This window comes from Oncorhynchus keta, chromosome 29 (assembly GCF_023373465.1).
Source record: "Oncorhynchus keta strain PuntledgeMale-10-30-2019 chromosome 29, Oket_V2, whole genome shotgun sequence".
Taxonomy (NCBI): domain Eukaryota; kingdom Metazoa; phylum Chordata; class Actinopteri; order Salmoniformes; family Salmonidae; genus Oncorhynchus; species Oncorhynchus keta.
This window is the reverse complement of record NC_068449.1, coordinates 46349349-46367189: the sequence shown is the minus strand read 5'-3', so window position 1 is coordinate 46367189 and position 17841 is coordinate 46349349. Positions and strand designations below refer to the sequence as shown.

Below are 17841 nucleotides of genomic sequence, written 5' to 3'. Positions count from 1 at the left end.
CACCTCCATTCAGTTGATTAAATAGCAGCCTACCTGTTGGGTCTTGTTCGTTTTAGCACATACATATACTCATTTAACATTTAATTCCATCATATTAATTACATTTTCAATTTATTAGATAATCTAATTTGCTTACCCATACAAGGAGGCTCTATGACTGTAGTGGCACTTTGATGACTTGTGATTGGCCAACAACAAGCTACATCCGCCACTCTGCATAGGCTATTCGAGTTGAGCAGTGGAGAACATACTATTAACTTTTTATCCACAATCTCTGTCCATCGCACTTGTAAATGACTGTGAAGCCATTAGGCCTAATCTAAACATTTGTTATAAAATAATGTTTTTTTATGTATTAATTCGGGTTCACGATGCGGACCGAACAGAGGTGTACAAAAACAAATCCATCACAGCCCTACTGGATTGTATAGCTGCCGTTTTACCTTTTTTAGTACATAATGTTTCCGCCATTAGTTCGTTTTCTGGACATCAGAACAGCGATTACGAACCTTGATTTTTATTGCAATGAGTCGGCGGCGCGGGACAAATTGCTTACCCCTGACCAGGCCATATTCAAATCAAATCACATTTTATTGGTCACATACACATGGTTAGCAGATGTTATTGAGTGTAGCAAAATGCTTGTGCTTCTAGTTCTGACAGTGCGCAATATCTAACAAGTAATCTAACAATTCCACAACAACTACCTAATACACACAAATCTAAGTATATATTCATGAGCAATGACCGAGTGGCATAGGCAAGATGCAATAGATGGTATAAAATACAGTATACACATATGGGATGAGTAATGCAAGATATGTAAACATCATTATTAAAGTGGCATTAATATAATAAAGTGACTAGTGATCCATTTGTTAGAGTGGCCAATGATTTCAAGTCTGTATGTAGGCAGCAGCCTCTCTGTGTTTAGTGATGGCTGTTTAACAGTCTGATGGCCTTGAGATTTAAAGTAATTTTCAGTCTCTCTGTCCCAGCTTTGATGCACCTGTACTGACCTCGCCTTCTGGATGGTAGCGGGGTGAACAGGCAGTGGCCCGTGTGGTTATTGTCCTTGATGATCCTTTTGGCCTTCCTGTGACATCGGGTTCTGTAGGGCAGGTAGTTTGCCCCTGGTGATGCATTGTGCAGACCGCAATGTCCTCTGGAGAGCCCTGCGGTTGTGGGCGGTGCAGTTTTCGTACCAGGCGGTGATACAGCCCGACAGGATGCTCTCAATTGTGCATCTGTAAAAGTTTTTTTAAGTGACAAGACAATTTTCTTCAGACTCCTAAGGTTGAAGAGGAGCTGTTGCGCCTTCACCACACTGTCTGTGTGGATGGACCATTTCAGATTGTCCGTGATGTGTATGCCGAGGAACTTAACTTAACCACCTTCTCCACTACTATCCCGTCGATGTGGATAGGGTGTGCTCCCTCTGCTGTTTCCTGAAGTCCACGATCATCTGCTTTGTTTTGTTGACGTTGAGTGAGAGGTTGGTTTCCTGACACCACACTCCGAATACTCTCACCTCCTCCCTATAGGCTGTCTCGTCGTTGTTGGTGATCAAGCCAACTACTGTTGTGTTGTCTGCAAACTTGATGATCGAGTTGGAGGCGTGCATTGCCATGCAGTCATGGGTGAACAGGGAGTACAGGAGGGTGCTGAGCACACACCCTTGTGGGGCCCCAGTGTTGAGGATCAGCAGAGTGGAGATGTTTCCTACCTTCACCACCTGGGGGCGGCCTGTCTGGTAGTCCAGGATCCAATTGCACAGGGTGGGGTTGAGACCCAGGGCCTCAAGCTTAATGATGTGCTTGGAGGGTACCATGGTGTTGAATGTTGAGCTGTAGTCAATGAACAGCATTCTTACATAGGTATTGCTCTTGTCCAGATGGGACAGGGCAGTGTGGAGTGTGATGGCGATTGCATCGTCTGTGGACCTATTGAGGCGGTATGCAAGTTGCAGTGGGTCTAGGTGGCAGGTAAGGTGGAGGTGATATGATCCTTGACTAGTCTCTCAAAGCACTTCATGACGACAGAAGTGAGTGCCATGGGGCGATAGTCATTCAGTTCAGTTACCTCTGCCTTCTTGGGTACAGGAACAATGGTGGCCATCTTGAAGCATGTGAAGACAGCAGACTGGGATAGGGAGAGATTAAATATGTCTGTAAACACACGAGCCAGCTGGTCTGAGCATGCTTTAAGGACGCGGCTGGGGAAGCCGTCTGGGCCGGCAGCCTTGCGAGGGTTAACATGTTTAAATGTCTTACTCACGTCGGCCATGGAGAAGGAGAGCCCGCTGTCCTTGGTTAGTGGGCACTGTGTCGGTGGCACTGTGATATCCTCAAAGCGGGCAAAGGTGTTTCGTTTGTCTGGAAGCAAGACGTTGGTGTCAGTGACGTGGCTGATTTTCTTTTTGTTGACAGTGATTGTCTGTAGACCCTGCGACATACATCTTGTGTCTGAGCCGTTGAATTGCGACTCCACTTTGTCCCTATACTGACATTTCACTAGTTTGATTGCCTTGCGGAGGGAACAACTACACTGTTTGTATTCGGCCATATTCCCGGTCATCTTTCCATGGTTAAATGCGTAGGTTCGCGCTTTCAGTTTTGCACAAATCCATGGTTTCTGGTTAGGGTAGGTTTTAATAGTCACAATGGGTACAACATCTCCTATGCACTTCCTTATAAACTCAATCACAGAATCAGCATTTAAATCAATATTATTCTCTGATGCTTCCTGGAACATGTCCCAGTCCGTGTGATCAAAACAATCTTGAAGTGTGGATTCCGATTGGTCAGACCAGCGTTGAATGGTCCTTGTCACGGGTACATCCTGTTTGAGTTCTGCCTATAGGAGAGGAGAAGCAAAATGGAGTCGTGGTCAGATTTGCCGAATGGGGGGGCCTTGTATGCATCCCAGAAGTAAGAGTAGCAGTGATCCAGTGTTTTGCCAGCCCGGGTACTACAATCAATATGCTGATAGGATTTAGATAGCCTTGTTCTCAAATTTGCTTTATTAAAGTCCCCAGCTACAATAAATGCAGACTCAGGATATATGGTTTCCAGTTTGCAGAGTCCAGTGGAGATCCTTGAGGGCCGTCGTGGTATCGGCTTGAGGGGGGATATACACAGCTGTGACAATAACCGACGAGAATTATCTTGGGAGATAATACGGTCGGCATTTGATTGTAAGAAATTCTAGGTCAGGTGAACAGAAGGACTTGAGTTCCTGTATGTTGTTACAATTACACCAATCGTTAATCATGAAACATAGACCCCCGCCCTTCTTCTTCCTGGAGAGATGCTAATTCCTGTCGGAGCGACGCACAAAGAATCCTGGTGGCTGTACCGACTCCGACAGCATGTACACAGAGAGCCATATTTCCATGAAACAGAGACTGCGAGGAGAAAGAGGCGGCAGTGAAAGCGAGGCTGAGCTAGAATACCACATGATAAGCTGTAGAACATACTATTTACTAAGAGAATTTCCATCTGTATTTTTTGTAGCTGTCTAAGTACAAACCGACGCAAACTGTATAGGGCCATAAGCAAACAAGAAAATACAACAAAAAAAAACTCCTAGTGGCCGGTGATTTTAATGCAGTGAAACTGAATTCCGTTTTACCTCATTTCTACCAGCATGTCACCTGTGCAACTAAAGGCGAAAAAAAACTCTAGATCAGCTTTACTCCACACACACACAAACACATCAAAACTCGACCTCACCCTCCATTTGGCAAATCTGACCATAACGCTATCCTCATGATTCCTGCTTACAAGCAAAAACTCAAATGGGAAGTATCAGTGCAAGTGGTCCCGGAAGTGGTCCGATGAAGCGGATGCTATCCTACAGGACTGTTTGAAGAGTTTACCACATTGATAACCAGTTTCATTAATAAGTGCACCAACGATGTCGTCCCCACAATGACCGTACGTACGTATCCCAACCAGAAGGGTAGGCAACAATAAATTCGCCACACTGATCTCAACACGGGGGCCCCTCGGGGTGCGTGCTTAGTCCCCTCCTTTACCCCCTGTTCACCCACAACTGCCGTGCACTACTCCAACATCCTCATTAAGTTTGCTGACGACACGACGGTGGCCTATAGGGAGGAGGTCATAGACCTGGTAGTGTCGTGCAAGGATAACAGTCCCTCTCTCAACGTTGGCAAGACAAAGGAGCTGATCGTGGACTATAGGAAACAGATTGCCGAGCAAGCCCTCCTTCACATCAATGGGGCTGTAGTGGAGCAGGTCAAGAGCTTTAAGTTCTTTGGTGTCCAAATCACAAAGGATCTATCATGGTCCAAACACACCAAATCAGTTATGAAGAAGGCACGGCAATGCCTCTTCGCCCTAAGGAGGCTGAAAAGATTTGGCATGGGCCCTCAGTTCTACACCATCAAGAGCATCTTGACTGGCTGCATCACCGCTTGGTCAACTGGTATTATGTTTTTAGAAATGATTACAAATGAATGAAAAATGAAAAGCTCAAATGTCTTGAGTCAATAGGTATTCAACCATTTTGTTATGGCAAGCCTAAATAAGTTCACGACAAAAGAAAATGTGCTTAACAAGTCACACAATAAGTTGCATGGACACTGTGTGCAATATTAGTGTTTAACATGATTTTTAAAGGACTACCCCATCTCTGTACCCCACACAACATTTTTTGTAAGGCCTAGTACCTATCTATATATACAAAGCTACCTCAGTTACCTCGTATCCCTGCACATTGACTTGGTACTGGCACCCCCTGTATATAGCCATGTTGTTTTAACTCATCATTGTTATTCTCTGTCTATTTTTTACTCTTATTACTTTCTATTTTTTTTCTTCATTTTTCTCATTAACTCGGCATTGTCGGAAAAGGACCCGTAAGTAAGTATTTCACTGTTAGTCTATACCTGTTGTTTACAAAGCATGTGACAAATACAATTTGATTTTACTTTCTAGGCTTATATATGCCTTATAAATCACACAATGTCTGGATGCAATATTCTACCCAGGAATATTCAACACCGAAATATGTTACTCCAAACGAGTCTGTCGATCTTTTCTGCGGACAACAATGAAAATGAATCTTTGCCTTCAATGCAGGGTTTGATCTAAACGTCAGAAGCTGTAGAGTAGAACGGTTACTTTCTATGTTATAGAGTGGAATGTTTTTTCTGCTGGTGTATCCTGAGGTAGCTCAGTGCGTACAAGCTAACAGTTTTTCTCCCATGTGGACCTTCAGGTGCATCTTCAGCTGGTCCTGGCGGGAGAACCTCTTCTCACACTGGGGGCAGCTGTAGGGTTTCTCCCCTGTGTGAACCCTCTGGTGCCTCTTCAGGTGGCCAGCCTGGGCGAAGCGCATATGACACTGGGTACAGCTGAAGGGTTTCACCCCTGTGTGGACCCTCTGGTGCCTCTTCAGGTCACCAGCCTGGGCAAAGCGCATGTGACACTGGGTACACCTGAAGCGTTTCTCCCCTGTGTGGATCCTCTGGTGGATCTTCACTTTTTGGGGGCAGCTGAAGCCTTTGCTACAGAACATGCAGAGGAACCGTTTCTCTTTACTATTGCCTGATGTGGCTCCCCCTCCCTGAGTCTGGGCTCTAGCCCTGTCGTTTGAGTTCAATACGTGATCAAAAAGGCAGTTGTGTGAATCCGAAGGCCCCATCGATGAGGACACTAAGTCGCGATCTCTGAGAGCGAGTAAAGGGGAGTGGGTCATGACATTTGGATTAGTTTCTAAGCATTCCCTGTAATCTAAGAAATCTCTGCCCTGTGAGTGTCCGTCCCTTAGGTCACTATCTGTATTCCACGTGGGAGAAATGTCGCCCTCCACTTTCACTTTCACAGTCACTTCATCTACGACCAAACCCTCCCCTTTCTTATCTAAGCACCTTTGGGAGTATACACTACTACTGTACTGGTTCCAGTCCCCTCTAGACAGATCATTCTGGGTCTCTAAACCCAAGGGCATGTTGCAAGGGTCCATCTCTGTAGTGTAAGAACAAGACGGATTATTGCCAGTCTCTAATGCGTCACCTGAGTCCCGATGGGAATGAGCCGTCCTCGGGCTTGGGTTACCGTAAAGTAAATATTCTGAGCCAGGAGCAGGAGGACAGCCCAGTGGCCCCGGCCCCAGTCTCTCTGGGTCTGATCTGTGGTCAGATCCTGTGTGTAAAAGCCTTTGTGTTAAAGTCTCGGTGTCTGACTTGACGATGGCATTCAGCGTTCCATTGACCTCTGTGATGCTGCGTTGGGTCCTGGGCTGCACGGCGGTCACGTGGTCCTCCATGGCAACAAGGGGCGCAACTACAGCCGCTGCTCCTGTCTGGATGTCTCTGCTGTGTCGTGGGTCCACCTCTCCTTCAGACCTTTCCTGCTTGACCAGAGATGATCCTCCAGGACCTGCCGCCTCTACATCTGCAGACTGACAAGAAGAGAGAGGGTTATTACCGGTACATGGGTTGAATTGGATAACAACGTCATAGGGAAGTCTCACAAGCTCCATTATGGCAGATAAATGAGGATGTACCACAGAGATAGAGGACTCAGGTGCCCAAAATCCTGTTTTAGCATGGGCAAAGCCATTGAGGACACCGTTTTGAAGCAGTCAACTCAGTGGGACTTTCTGTGGGTTAAGGAATGATCACATAATTCTATTCAGGTCATCAGGAAGGATCTTTGATCAGCCAATTAATTATACTTGTGAGTAAATGCAGGTGCCAGTAAATCATCAACATTGACTTTATACCTGCTCAAGCAACAGACTCTAGGTGGCAGTGAGCACCCTTTCAGTTTGTTTGCCATCTCATAGAAGTAGTAGAAAAATAAAATGTACTACTTCAAAATTGAGATTTTCATCAACGTCTCAATGGCCCATGCTTTCACAGACGCCACAATGAGAGATATACTCTCTTTATAAAAGTATTCACATGCCTTGACCTTTTCCACATTTTGTTTGTTCCAGCCTGAAATTAAAATGGATTACATTTAGATTTTTTTTTGTCACTGGCCAACAGACAATACCCCATAATGTCAAAGAGGAATCATGTTTCCGCCATATTTTTTTTAATATATTTTTTTTTACAAATTAATAAAAAAAGAAAAGCTGAAATGTCCTGAGTCAATGCGTATTAAATCCCTTTGTTATGGCAAGTCTAAATAAGATCAGGGCTAAAAATGTGCTTAACAAGTCACATTATAAGTTGAATGGACTCAATCTGTGTGCAATAATAGGCCTTAATGTGATTTTTTAAACTACTACCTCATCTCTGTACTCCACACATACAATTTTCTGTAATGTCTCTCAGTTGAGCATTGCATTTCAAACACAAATTCAATCACAAAGACCAGGGAGATTTTCCATTGCCTTGCAAAGAAGGGCTCCTATTGGTAGATGGGTTGAAATATTTTTTTAAAGCAGGCATTGAATATCCCTTTGAGCATGGTGAAGTTATTAATTACACTTGGGATGGTGTATCAATACACAGAGTCACTACAAAGATACAGGCATTCTTCCTAACTCAGTTGCCGGAGAAGGAGGAAACTGCTCAGGGATGACTTTAAAACAGTGACAGAGTTTAATGGCTGTGATGGATCAACAACATTGTAGTTACTCCACAATACTAACCTAATTGACAGAGAGAAAAGAAGGAAGCCTGTACAGAATTAAACAAATCCTAAAAATGCATCCTGTTTGCAACAGGGCACTAAAGTAATGCTGCAAAACATGTGGCAAAGCAATAAACGTTTTGTCCTGAAAACAAAGTATTATGTTTGGGGCAAATCCAATACAACACATTACTGAGTACCATTCTCCATATTTTCAAGCATAGTGGTTATGGGTTATTCAAGCATAGTGGTTATGGGTTATTCAAGCATAGTGGTTATGGGTTATTCAAGCATAGTGGTTATGGGTTATTCAAGCATAGTGGTATGGGTTATTCAAGCATAGTGGTATGGGTTATTCAAGCATAGTGGTATGGGTTATTCAAGCATAGTGGTATGGGTTATTCAAGCATAGTGGTATGGGTTATTCAAGCATAGTGGTATGGGTTATTCAAGCATAGTGGTATGGGTTATTCAAGCATAGTGGTATGGGTTATTCAAGCATAGTGGTATGGGTTATTCAAGCATAGTGGTATGGGTTATTCAAGCATAGTGGTATGGGTTATTCAAGCATAGTGGTATGGGTTATTCAAGCATAGTGGTATGGGTATGCTTGTAAACGTTAAGCACTGGGGAGTTTAAGATTTTAAAAAATGAACAGAAAGGAGCTAAGCACAGGCAAAATCCTAGCAGAAAACCTGGTTCAGTCTGCTTTTAACCAGACACTGGAAGAAGAATTCACCTTTCAGCAGGGCAATAACCTAAAACACAATGCCAAATATACACTGTTGTTGCTACCAAGAAGACAATGAAGGTTCCTCAGTGGCTGAGTTACAGATGACTTAAATCTCCTTTAAAATATATGGCAAGACCTGAAAATGAATGTCTAGCAATGATAAACAATGAATTTCACAAAGCTTTCAAAAAAAACATTTAAAGAATAATGGGCAAAGGTTGCACAATCCAGGTCTGGAAAGCAGAGACATACCCAGAAAGACTCACTCACAGCTGTAATCACTGCCAAAGGTGATTCTATAAATTGTGTCAGGAATCTGAATACTTATCTAAATGAGATATTTATGTATATCATTTTCAATAAATTTGCTAACATTTCTTAAAACATGTTTTCACTTTGTCATTATAAGGTATTGTGTGTAGATGCGTGGGGGGAAAAGCAATTTAATCTATTTTAAATTAAGAGTATAACACAAAATGTGTAATAAGTCTAGGGGTATGAAATATTTCTGACACACTCTTACACTAACCTCTATCATGATAACATGCTGGGTTGAGGTTCCTCTCCCCTCATCAACGGTGATTGGCTGGTTATCTCTCCATGTATTGTGTCCCACTGGCTTCCCAAAGCTCCTGTAGGCTCCAGTGAGATGTCCTTCACCTGAGAGAGTGATTGTGGGGAAAGAGGTGGTTAGGTAGGTGAGCTATCGTCAATGACACAACCGTCTATTGTACACCACTGACACTGTCTAGAATTGTCAATGATGTAAGGTAACAATTTTCATAACTTCTTGCAAGATAGCTATGTAATCAGAGGAATTATTGCATTACTATCCAAATACACGAGCAGAGGGTAACCGGGCAAAATGTACCTCTTGCCATTCCTCTGTATCGGTCGAGGATCTTGACACTTCTGGGACGACTGGAGAGGAGGCGCTCTCGCATTGTTCTCTCTGCGCGCTCCCGTGACACCTTCAGTTCTAGTAGCTGTTGTTTCCTCCGCAATGCGACGATTTCTTTCTGGCTTTGACTTATTTCCAAACGAAACACTGCATAGTCGTCGTCTACGAGTTTACAGATCTCTGCCACGGCTGCATTCGCTAGCACCTCCATGATGGAGGCTATTTGCGTGTGAAAAATCATAACGTTACAGTTAGCTAACGTCAGCAGCGTTACCTATATAACATATATCAACCAAGCCCTGTCTCCAACACAAATTAAACACTACCTGGGGTAAGTATGTGATGCTGTACAGTTAAACGAGTCATATTTTGAGGTCCAGGGTGTTAATACACGTCTAAATAACAATGTTAACGTGGAAATTGTTCTTTGTCACTGTTCACTTCCGTTTACACTGAAGAGAAACGATCTTATTGGTGTGAGTCATAGGTCAAAGGGTGTGGTGGAATTAAAAAAGTTTGCGCGCTGTTCTTTTAAATACGGTACTGCTTATTACTTTACACATCAATTATCCTATGATCAGTATCTTTTAAGCTCGTGTTTGGAAAGAACAGTGTGTTAGTAACTCCTTGTTCTAGCTTAGTTTAACAGTCTCTGTAAAAACAGATATTTACACAATCCTGTTTCAAATGACAATTTAACAGAGGGTTATGTGGTTAATTACACTTTTACCCCAAGACACTTGATAACTATAATATGTCAGCCAAAGAATGGTTCCCTTTGAACATCTCAGCCACACTGCTACAATTTCTCCCCATTTGTGGACCTATGTCTGAAAGTAACTCAGAAAGGAGAAGCTCTTGTAACATAAATTGCATTTGATTTGCCTCCTTCGTGTGAACGATCTGGTGCCGCTTCACATAGTTTGCCTCAGTGAAGCGCCTCCCACACGTGAGGCAGTTGTACGGCTTATTCGCGTCCGACCTAACGTTCACCCTCCCACGTTGTGACCCAATGACACCAGATGAGGTAGAGCAGGAGCCACCACCCTCAGGGGGTTAGTCTTTGAGCACCCTCCTTGACCTCTAGCCATTGTTTGGGTGTTGTTAAGATTGTGTGTTGTGCTGTAGACTAGGTACCTCTTGTGGTGAACGCCCATCCTTACACGATCTGTATTGGTGGGGTAAAAATAGGGTCCAACTCGAGGCTTTTTACAGACTCAGTCACTAGGCATTAGATGAGACCCTGAAGGAGAAGAGACTTCCTGATAGACTACCACTAGGGGGGTCTCCCACCACTCTCTGTGAAGGCTGAAGCCCAGGGTGACCTGCCCTGTTCATCATGGATACTGTGGTGTTTGTATCATAGAGATAGACGTTTCTGTCAGCCCCAGGTATTGATTAGATGAGTTTATTAGTCACATGCGCAGGTGTAATTTGTGTAACAGCAGGGTACGGAGACATTTTTAAGCTCCGAGCTCCAACAGTGCAGGTAAAAAAAAGTGAATGAAACGATAATAAAAAATAACAATATACATATTTACAGCCACAACAATGATAAATGTCCATTGGGGGGTGGGGGCAGGGTAAATGTCAGTTGGGGGGTGAAGAGTGCCCATGGGGGGGGCAGCGGGTAGGAAGTCCGGGGGGGCGGGTAGCTGTCTAGCGGTGATTATTCAGCAGCCTGATGATCTGGGTGTAGAAGCTATAGACCAGTCTAACAGTTTTTGCAGTACTGAGTGATGGAAGCGGGAGAACAGGCAGTTGCTCTGGTGGCTGAGGGTCCCTGATGATCTTCTTGGCCTTCCTGCGACACCTGGTGTTTTAGGTGTCCCGAAGGACAGGCAGTGTGAACCCAATGTTATGTTCAAATGGGCGTACCACCTTCTGTAGAGCCTTGCGGTCAGCGGCGGTGGAGATGCCATACCAGGCTGTGATGCAGCTCGACAGTGTGCTCTCAATGGTGCTCTTGTAGAACACTGTGAGGACCCTCGGGGACAGGCATCAAGCCTCCTGAGGTTGAAGACTCGCAGTCTTGCCTTCTTCACCAGTGTCTGTGTGGTTTGACCATTTCAGCTCCTTGGAGATGTGTACGCCGAGGAACTTAAATGTTTTTTTCCCTTCTCCATGGCAGTCCCGTTGATGAGGATGGGGGGCATCCAGCCTGGTTCCTCCTGGTTTGCTGATTTTTAGGGAGAGGTTATTTACCTGGCACCACACCATCAGAGTGCCTACCTCCTCTCTGTAGGCCTTCTCATCGTTGTTGGTAATCAGGCCTACTACTGTCATGTCGTCAGCGAACTTGATGATGGAGTTGGAACTGTGTGAGGCCACGCAGTCGTGGGTATAGAGGGAGTACAGGAGGGGGCTGAGGATACACCCTTGTGGGGCCTCCGTGTTAATTATCAGTGTAGTGGATGTGTTGTCGTCTACCCTCACCACCTGGGGGCGGCCCGTTAGGAAGTCCAGGATCCAGTTGCAGAGGAAGGTATTCAGTCGCAGGGTCCTTAGCTTAGTGATGAGCTTGGTGGACACTATGTTAGGTGTTAAGCTTGTGTTCATTTTTTAAATAATTAAAATACCAAAAAGCAATTGTGTTGAATTTCTTTCTTTTTTGGGGGGGATTTTCAAAATGTTGTTTGGTAAATAAAAACGGTACAGAACAAAAATGTATAGCTTACCCTGTCCCGCAGCTCAACTTACCCCATAAGTTGTGCCAATAGCTTGTTGAAAAAAAGTGGTCTGTTTTCAAAACTGTAATGTTTAAATACATTCAGATTATTTCCAGGGATACACAACATCCTGAAATATACTGAACAAAAATATAAAATGCAATATGCAACAATTTCCCAACATTTACTGAGTTACAGTTCATATACGGAAATCAGTCAATTGAAATAAATTCAATAGGCCCTAATCAATGGATTTCACATGACAGGAAATACAGATGTGCATCTGTTGGTCACAGATCTGTGTATTCAAATTGCCAACAATAAAAATGCAATTGTGTTTGTTGTCCGTAGCTTATGCCTGCCCATACAATAACCCCACCGCCACCATGGGGCACTCTGTTCATAACACTGACATCAGAAACCGCTTGCCCACAGGATGCTATATACATGGTCTGCAGTTGCAAGGCCAGTTGGACAAACTGCCAATTTCACAAAAACAACGTAAGAGGCAGGAAGTGAACATTCAATTCTCTGGCAACAGCTCTGGTGGACATTCCTGCAGTCACCATGCCAATTGCAAGCTCCCTGAATGTATGAAAAGGCTCAACTTACCCCACTCTCCCCTAATTTCAAAAACAATCTGTGACAAGTATAATAACTTCTCACTATGTTGATAAAAAATACCTTTTAGAATACTCTGTAAAAGGTTCAACATCACTACTCTGCCTCATCATACACATTCTTTCCTCAATTCAACTCATCCAGCTGTGCAGCTGTATCTGTGCATGCACACGGGTTCGCTTCACGTTGCTACAACATGGTAGCTGTGGTACCAAAACCGCAGAGAAGTTAAGCCTCACGCTTAGTTGTTGAGCAAATTGACCCACTACTGTTGTTTACTTTGTGCATGTACATCATCTAGCTGAGTCTAGCTTTAATGCAGGGTTTGATTGAAATGTCAGAAGCTATCGAGTGGAATGGCTTCTTTCGATGTTATTGAGTGGAATGGTTTTTCTTCTGGTGTATCCTGAGGTAGCTCCTCTCTGAGAACCTCTTCTCGCAGTGCCTACAGCCTTTCTCCTGTGTGAACCTTCAGGTGCTTCTTCAGATGGTGCTGGTGGGAAAACTTCTTCTCACACTGGGGGCAGGTGAAGGGTTTCTCCCCTGTGTGAACTCTCTGGTGCCTCTTCAGGTTGGACGAGTCGGAGAAACTGGCCAGGCACAGGTGGCAGCCGAACGGTTTCTCCCCCGTGTGCATCCTCTGGTGGATCTCCACCTGTTTTGGGAAACTGAAGGCTTTCCCACAGAATGGACACAGAAAGCGCTTCTCTTTGCCACCGGATCTACTGATAGCGTCACTACTACTGTTATTTGCCAATGGGCTTGTGTAGCCATTTAGTGTTGAGGCACTGGCATTGTCTGAGGTCGGGTTTAACATTAGGAGAGTGTGAGGAGGATGAAGACCAGGGAGTGTCTGTGTTGTCGCAGGGTCCATGTTCCAGTTGATAGATCCTATAGAAGGCAGGCTGAAGGCAGCATCTGTTAGGGAGTTAACCTGAGGCGCCATCAGTTTCTCTGAATCACAACTATAGGAGCAGGACGGAGCGTCGCTAGCAGAGTCTGTATCTGTTCCCTCCTGCTGCATATGTACACCTCCTCGTCCCCGCAGACCAAATCTACGCCTCGCCCTGGTCTCAGCCAGTCTGTTGTCATGGATACTAAGTTTGTTTGTTGTTTTATGTTCGACAGTCTGTTTCTGGTTGTGGTTAACAGCGTTGTTCCCCAGCCCAGAGTTAAGGACACTGTCCCATCCATAGGACTCCACTATGTCACCTCTGGTCCTTGCCTGCTCAGTGGCTGCACCGGTCTGGGAATCCAAGATGGATGCCCAGTCTCCTCTGTTAGCCTCCAGCCAACCACCTGTATGTTTTTGTATGTAAACACAAGTTGTATTGATATAATTTTATGAATGAAGAAAAATAAGAACACATAGCCAGGTGCATCACTATCCCCATTGAAGATGTATTACTGTATCTAGGCTATATGTCTTTCTCTCTTACCTTGCTCCCCCATCTTTAATCCACTCAGCAGGTCAATGCTCTCTGGTTCGTCTTCTATTGTCTCCTCTTTGACCAGCAGCAGATCAGGCTTCCCATCCTCCATGTCTACTGACTTTAGTGAGATACAGAGTGAGATGATATTGGATCAAGAAATCTGATAGGAGCACCATCTGATTGGGAGCATCTTCTGAATGGGCAATGAGGGGATTCTATGAAGTGTTAGTTGATTTTATTATTTGACACTCTTTAATGGTTTGAACATTGAAAAGGCATGGTCCCACACTAAATTAATGAAGACCTGGGCCCAGATCCACATAGAGTCTCAGAGTAGGAGTACTGATACAGGATCAGTTCCCCACCCATCTATATAACCTTATTCATAATTATATTAAAGGCTTCCACTGATCCTAGATCAGCACTCATTCTCTGAGAGGGTTTGTGGATACAGGCCCTGACCTAATACCATACAGACAGTAGTTCACAGTGGGCTCACCTCAGTGAGACTATGTGTGGTACTGTGCAGCTCAGGAGGAGATGTAGTCTGGTTGTCCTCCATGATCATGGTCCCCTCAGGGTTCCCAAGACCCTCCTCCTTCACCAACAGCAACTCGAGACTCTCCTCCTGGAAGAAACAGGTGATACAGACAAACACACTTTCAACATGGAGCGTTTACCCATCCTCACTACGTTTAAGTCCTATACTGTAGTTACAGAATTACTTAATTGTTGTTAAACCCATCATTGTGGACATAAATATCATGTGGGTAAATAGTCAGCTATGATAAGTCAAAAGTCAATGTCTGGATGCAATATTTTACTCAGGAATATTCAACACTGAAATCATTTACTCTCGTTATTCCAATTGCATCTGTGGATCTTTTCTGCTGACAACAATAAATTCAAATAAAATAAATTGTCACATGCGCCACATACAACAAGTGTAGACCTTACTGTGAAATGCTTACTTACAAGCCTTTAACCAACCGTGCGGTTCAAGAAGAGTTAAGAAAATATTTACCAAATAAACTAAAGTAGAAAAATTATAAAAAAGTAACAATATAATATAATATAAGAGGCTATAAAAAGGAGTTATCGGTACCGAGTCAGTGTGCGGGTTTACAGGTTATAGTTGAGGTAATTTGACATGTAGGTAGGGGTGAAGTGACTATGCATAGATAATAAAACAGCAAATAGCAGCAGTGTACAAAACAAATGGGGTCCGGTGACCATTTGATTAATTGTTCAGAAGTCTTATGACTTGGGGGTAGAAGCTGTTAAGGAGCCTTTTGGTCCTAGACGGCAAGCTCCGATACCGCTTGCCGTGCGGTAGCAGAGAAAACAGTCTGTGACTGGAGTCTGACAATTTTTAGGGCCTTCCTCTGACACCGCCTGGTATAGAGGTCCTGGATGGCAGGAAGCTTGGCCCCAGTGATGTACTGGGCCGTACGCAATACCCTCTGTAGCGCCTTACGGTCAGTTGTCCTACCAGGCCGTGACCAGTAAGGATGCTCTCGATGGTGCAGCTGTAGAACTTTGAGGATCTGGGGACCTATGCCAAATCTTTTCAGTCTCCTAAGTGGGAAAAGGTGTTGTTGTGCCCTCTTCACGACTGTCTTGGTGTGTTTGGACCATGATAGTTTGTTGGTGATGTGGACACCAAGGAACTTGAAGCTATCAACCCGCTCCACTACAGCTCCGTCGATGTTAATGGGGGCCTGTTCGGCCTGCCTTTTCTTGTAGTCCATGATCAGCTCCTTTGTCTTGCTCACATTGAGGGAGAGGTTGTTGTCCTGGTGCACCACACTGACCTCCTCCCTATAGGCTGTCCATCCGTTGTTGGTGATCAGGCCTACCACTTGTGTCATCAGCAAACTTAATGATGGTGTTGGAGTCGTTTGGCCACGCAGTCATGGGTGAACAGGGAGTACAGGTGGGGACTAAATACACACCCCCGAGGGGCCCCAGTGTTGAGGATCAGCATGGTAGACATGTTGTTGCCTACCCTTACCACCTGGGGGTGGCCCGTCAAGAAGTCCAGGATCCAGTTGTAGAGGGAGGTGTTAAGTCCCAGGGTCCTTAGCTTTGTGATGCACTTCGTGGGCACTATGGTGTTGAACGCTGAGCTGTAGTCAATGAACAGCATTCTCACATAGGTGTTCCTTTTGTCCAGGTGGGAAAGGGCAGTGTGGAGTGTGATTGAGATTGCGTCATCTGTGGATCTGTTGGGGCGGTATGCGGATTGGAGTGGGTCTAGGGGATGCCAGGAATATAGTATATGCATATGATTAGTATGTGTGGATAGAAAACACTCAGAAGTTTCTAAAACTGGTTCAATCACGGCTGTGACTATAACAGAACGTGCGTTTCATCGAAAAGCGCAGGAAAATCTGATCACTGAAAACTGGAATATATATCAATGCGCCACTTGAATGTATTGTTGAATAGAAACCACATTACCTGGAGCCGAGGTTGCAATACCTACAGCTTCCACACGATGTCAACAGTCTTGTCATTTGCCTAGGATTTGTTTCTTGGTCAAACGGACAAGAGACAGCCCATTTCTTCCGGTCTCTGACCGGATATTTTGGTTGAGATTTATCCGGACATTATTTCAAGACGTACAGCTATAGAATATACATCGCCTCGAGATCAATTTGATCGATTATTAACGTTTACTAATACCTAAAGTTGCATTACAAAAGTATTTCGAAGTGTTTTGTGAAAGTTTATCGCCGACTTTTTTAATTTTAAAAAATGACGTTGCGTTATAAAACGCTGATTTTTCCTTGATCACACAGTCTTCATAGATCGATATCTAGGCTATATATGGACCGATTTAATCGAAAAAAAGACCCAATAGTGATGTTTATGGGACATCTATCTAGGAGTGCCAACAAAGAAGATGGTCAAAGGTAATGAATGTTTTATATTTTATTTCTGCATTTTGTGTAGCGCTGACTATGCTAATTATTTTGTTTACGTCCCCTGCGGGTCTTTAGGAGTGTTGCATGCTATCAGATAATAGCTTCTCATGCTTTCGCCGAAAAGCATTTTAAAAATCTGACTTGTTGGCTGGATTCACAACGAGTAGCTTTAATTCAGTACCCTGCATGTGTGTTTTAATGAACGTTTGAGTTTTAACGAGTGCTATTAGCATTTAGCGTAGCGCATTTGCATTTCCAGATGTCTAGATGGGACGCCTGCGTGTTGGGTGGAGGTAAGAGGTTAAGCCCTGACACAGCCGACGAGCGTGAGAGCCGATGTAGTAGGATTCAATCTTAAACCTGTATTGATGCTTTGCTTGTTTGATGGTTTGTCTGAGGACATAGTGGTATTTCTTATAAGCTTCCGGGTTAGAGTCCCGCTCCTTGAAAGCGGCAGCTCTAGCCTTTAGCTCGATGCGGATGTTGCCTGTAATCCATGGCTTCTGGTTGGGATTTGGACATACGCTCACTGTGGGGACGGTGTTGTCAATACACTTATCGATGAAGCTGATGACTGGGGTGGTATACTCCTCAATGCCATTGGATGAATCCCAGAACAAATTCCAGTCTGTGCTAGCAAAACAGTCCTGTAGCGTAGCATCTGCGTCATCTGACCACTTCCGTATTGAGCGAGTCACTGGTACCTCCTGCTTTAGTTTTTGCTTGTAAACAGGAATCAGGAGGATAGAATTATGGTCAGATTTGCCAAATGCAGGGCGGGGGAGAGCTTTGTATGCATCTGTGTGTGCAGTAAAGGTGGTCTAGTTTTCCCCCTCTGGTTACACATGTGACATACTGGTAAAAATTTGGTAAAACATATTTAAGTTTGCCTGCATTAAAGTCCCCGGCCACTAGGAGCGCCGCTTCTGGATGAGCAT

At 44.3% G+C, this 17841-nt stretch overlaps 2 protein-coding genes across 4 annotated transcripts in view; both read right to left on the bottom strand.

The window, feature by feature from the left end:
- Positions 1-17841, bottom strand: part of LOC118363011 (zinc finger protein 624-like) — a 57639-nt gene that overhangs the window by 36929 nt on the left and 2869 nt on the right. The window contains exon 4 of one of the 3 annotated variants that reach the window (XM_052485242.1): positions 14473-14601. The exons of the other annotated variants lie outside the window; for them this stretch is intronic. Coding sequence (XP_052341202.1) covers positions 14473-14601 — 129 coding nt within the window. The remainder of the gene's footprint in view (positions 1-14472; positions 14602-17841) is intronic. 3 annotated transcript variants of the gene reach the window in all.
- LOC118363013 (zinc finger and BTB domain-containing protein 18-like) lies at positions 592-9709 on the bottom strand. Its single transcript, XM_035743767.2, has 4 exons — positions 9577-9709; positions 9221-9469; positions 8879-9009; positions 592-6432 (listed from the first exon to the last, which is right to left on the bottom strand). Exons 1-4 carry the CDS (start codon positions 9614-9616, stop codon positions 5203-5205), a joined length of 1650 nt encoding a protein of 549 aa, XP_035599660.1. The 5' UTR covers positions 9617-9709; the 3' UTR covers positions 592-5202.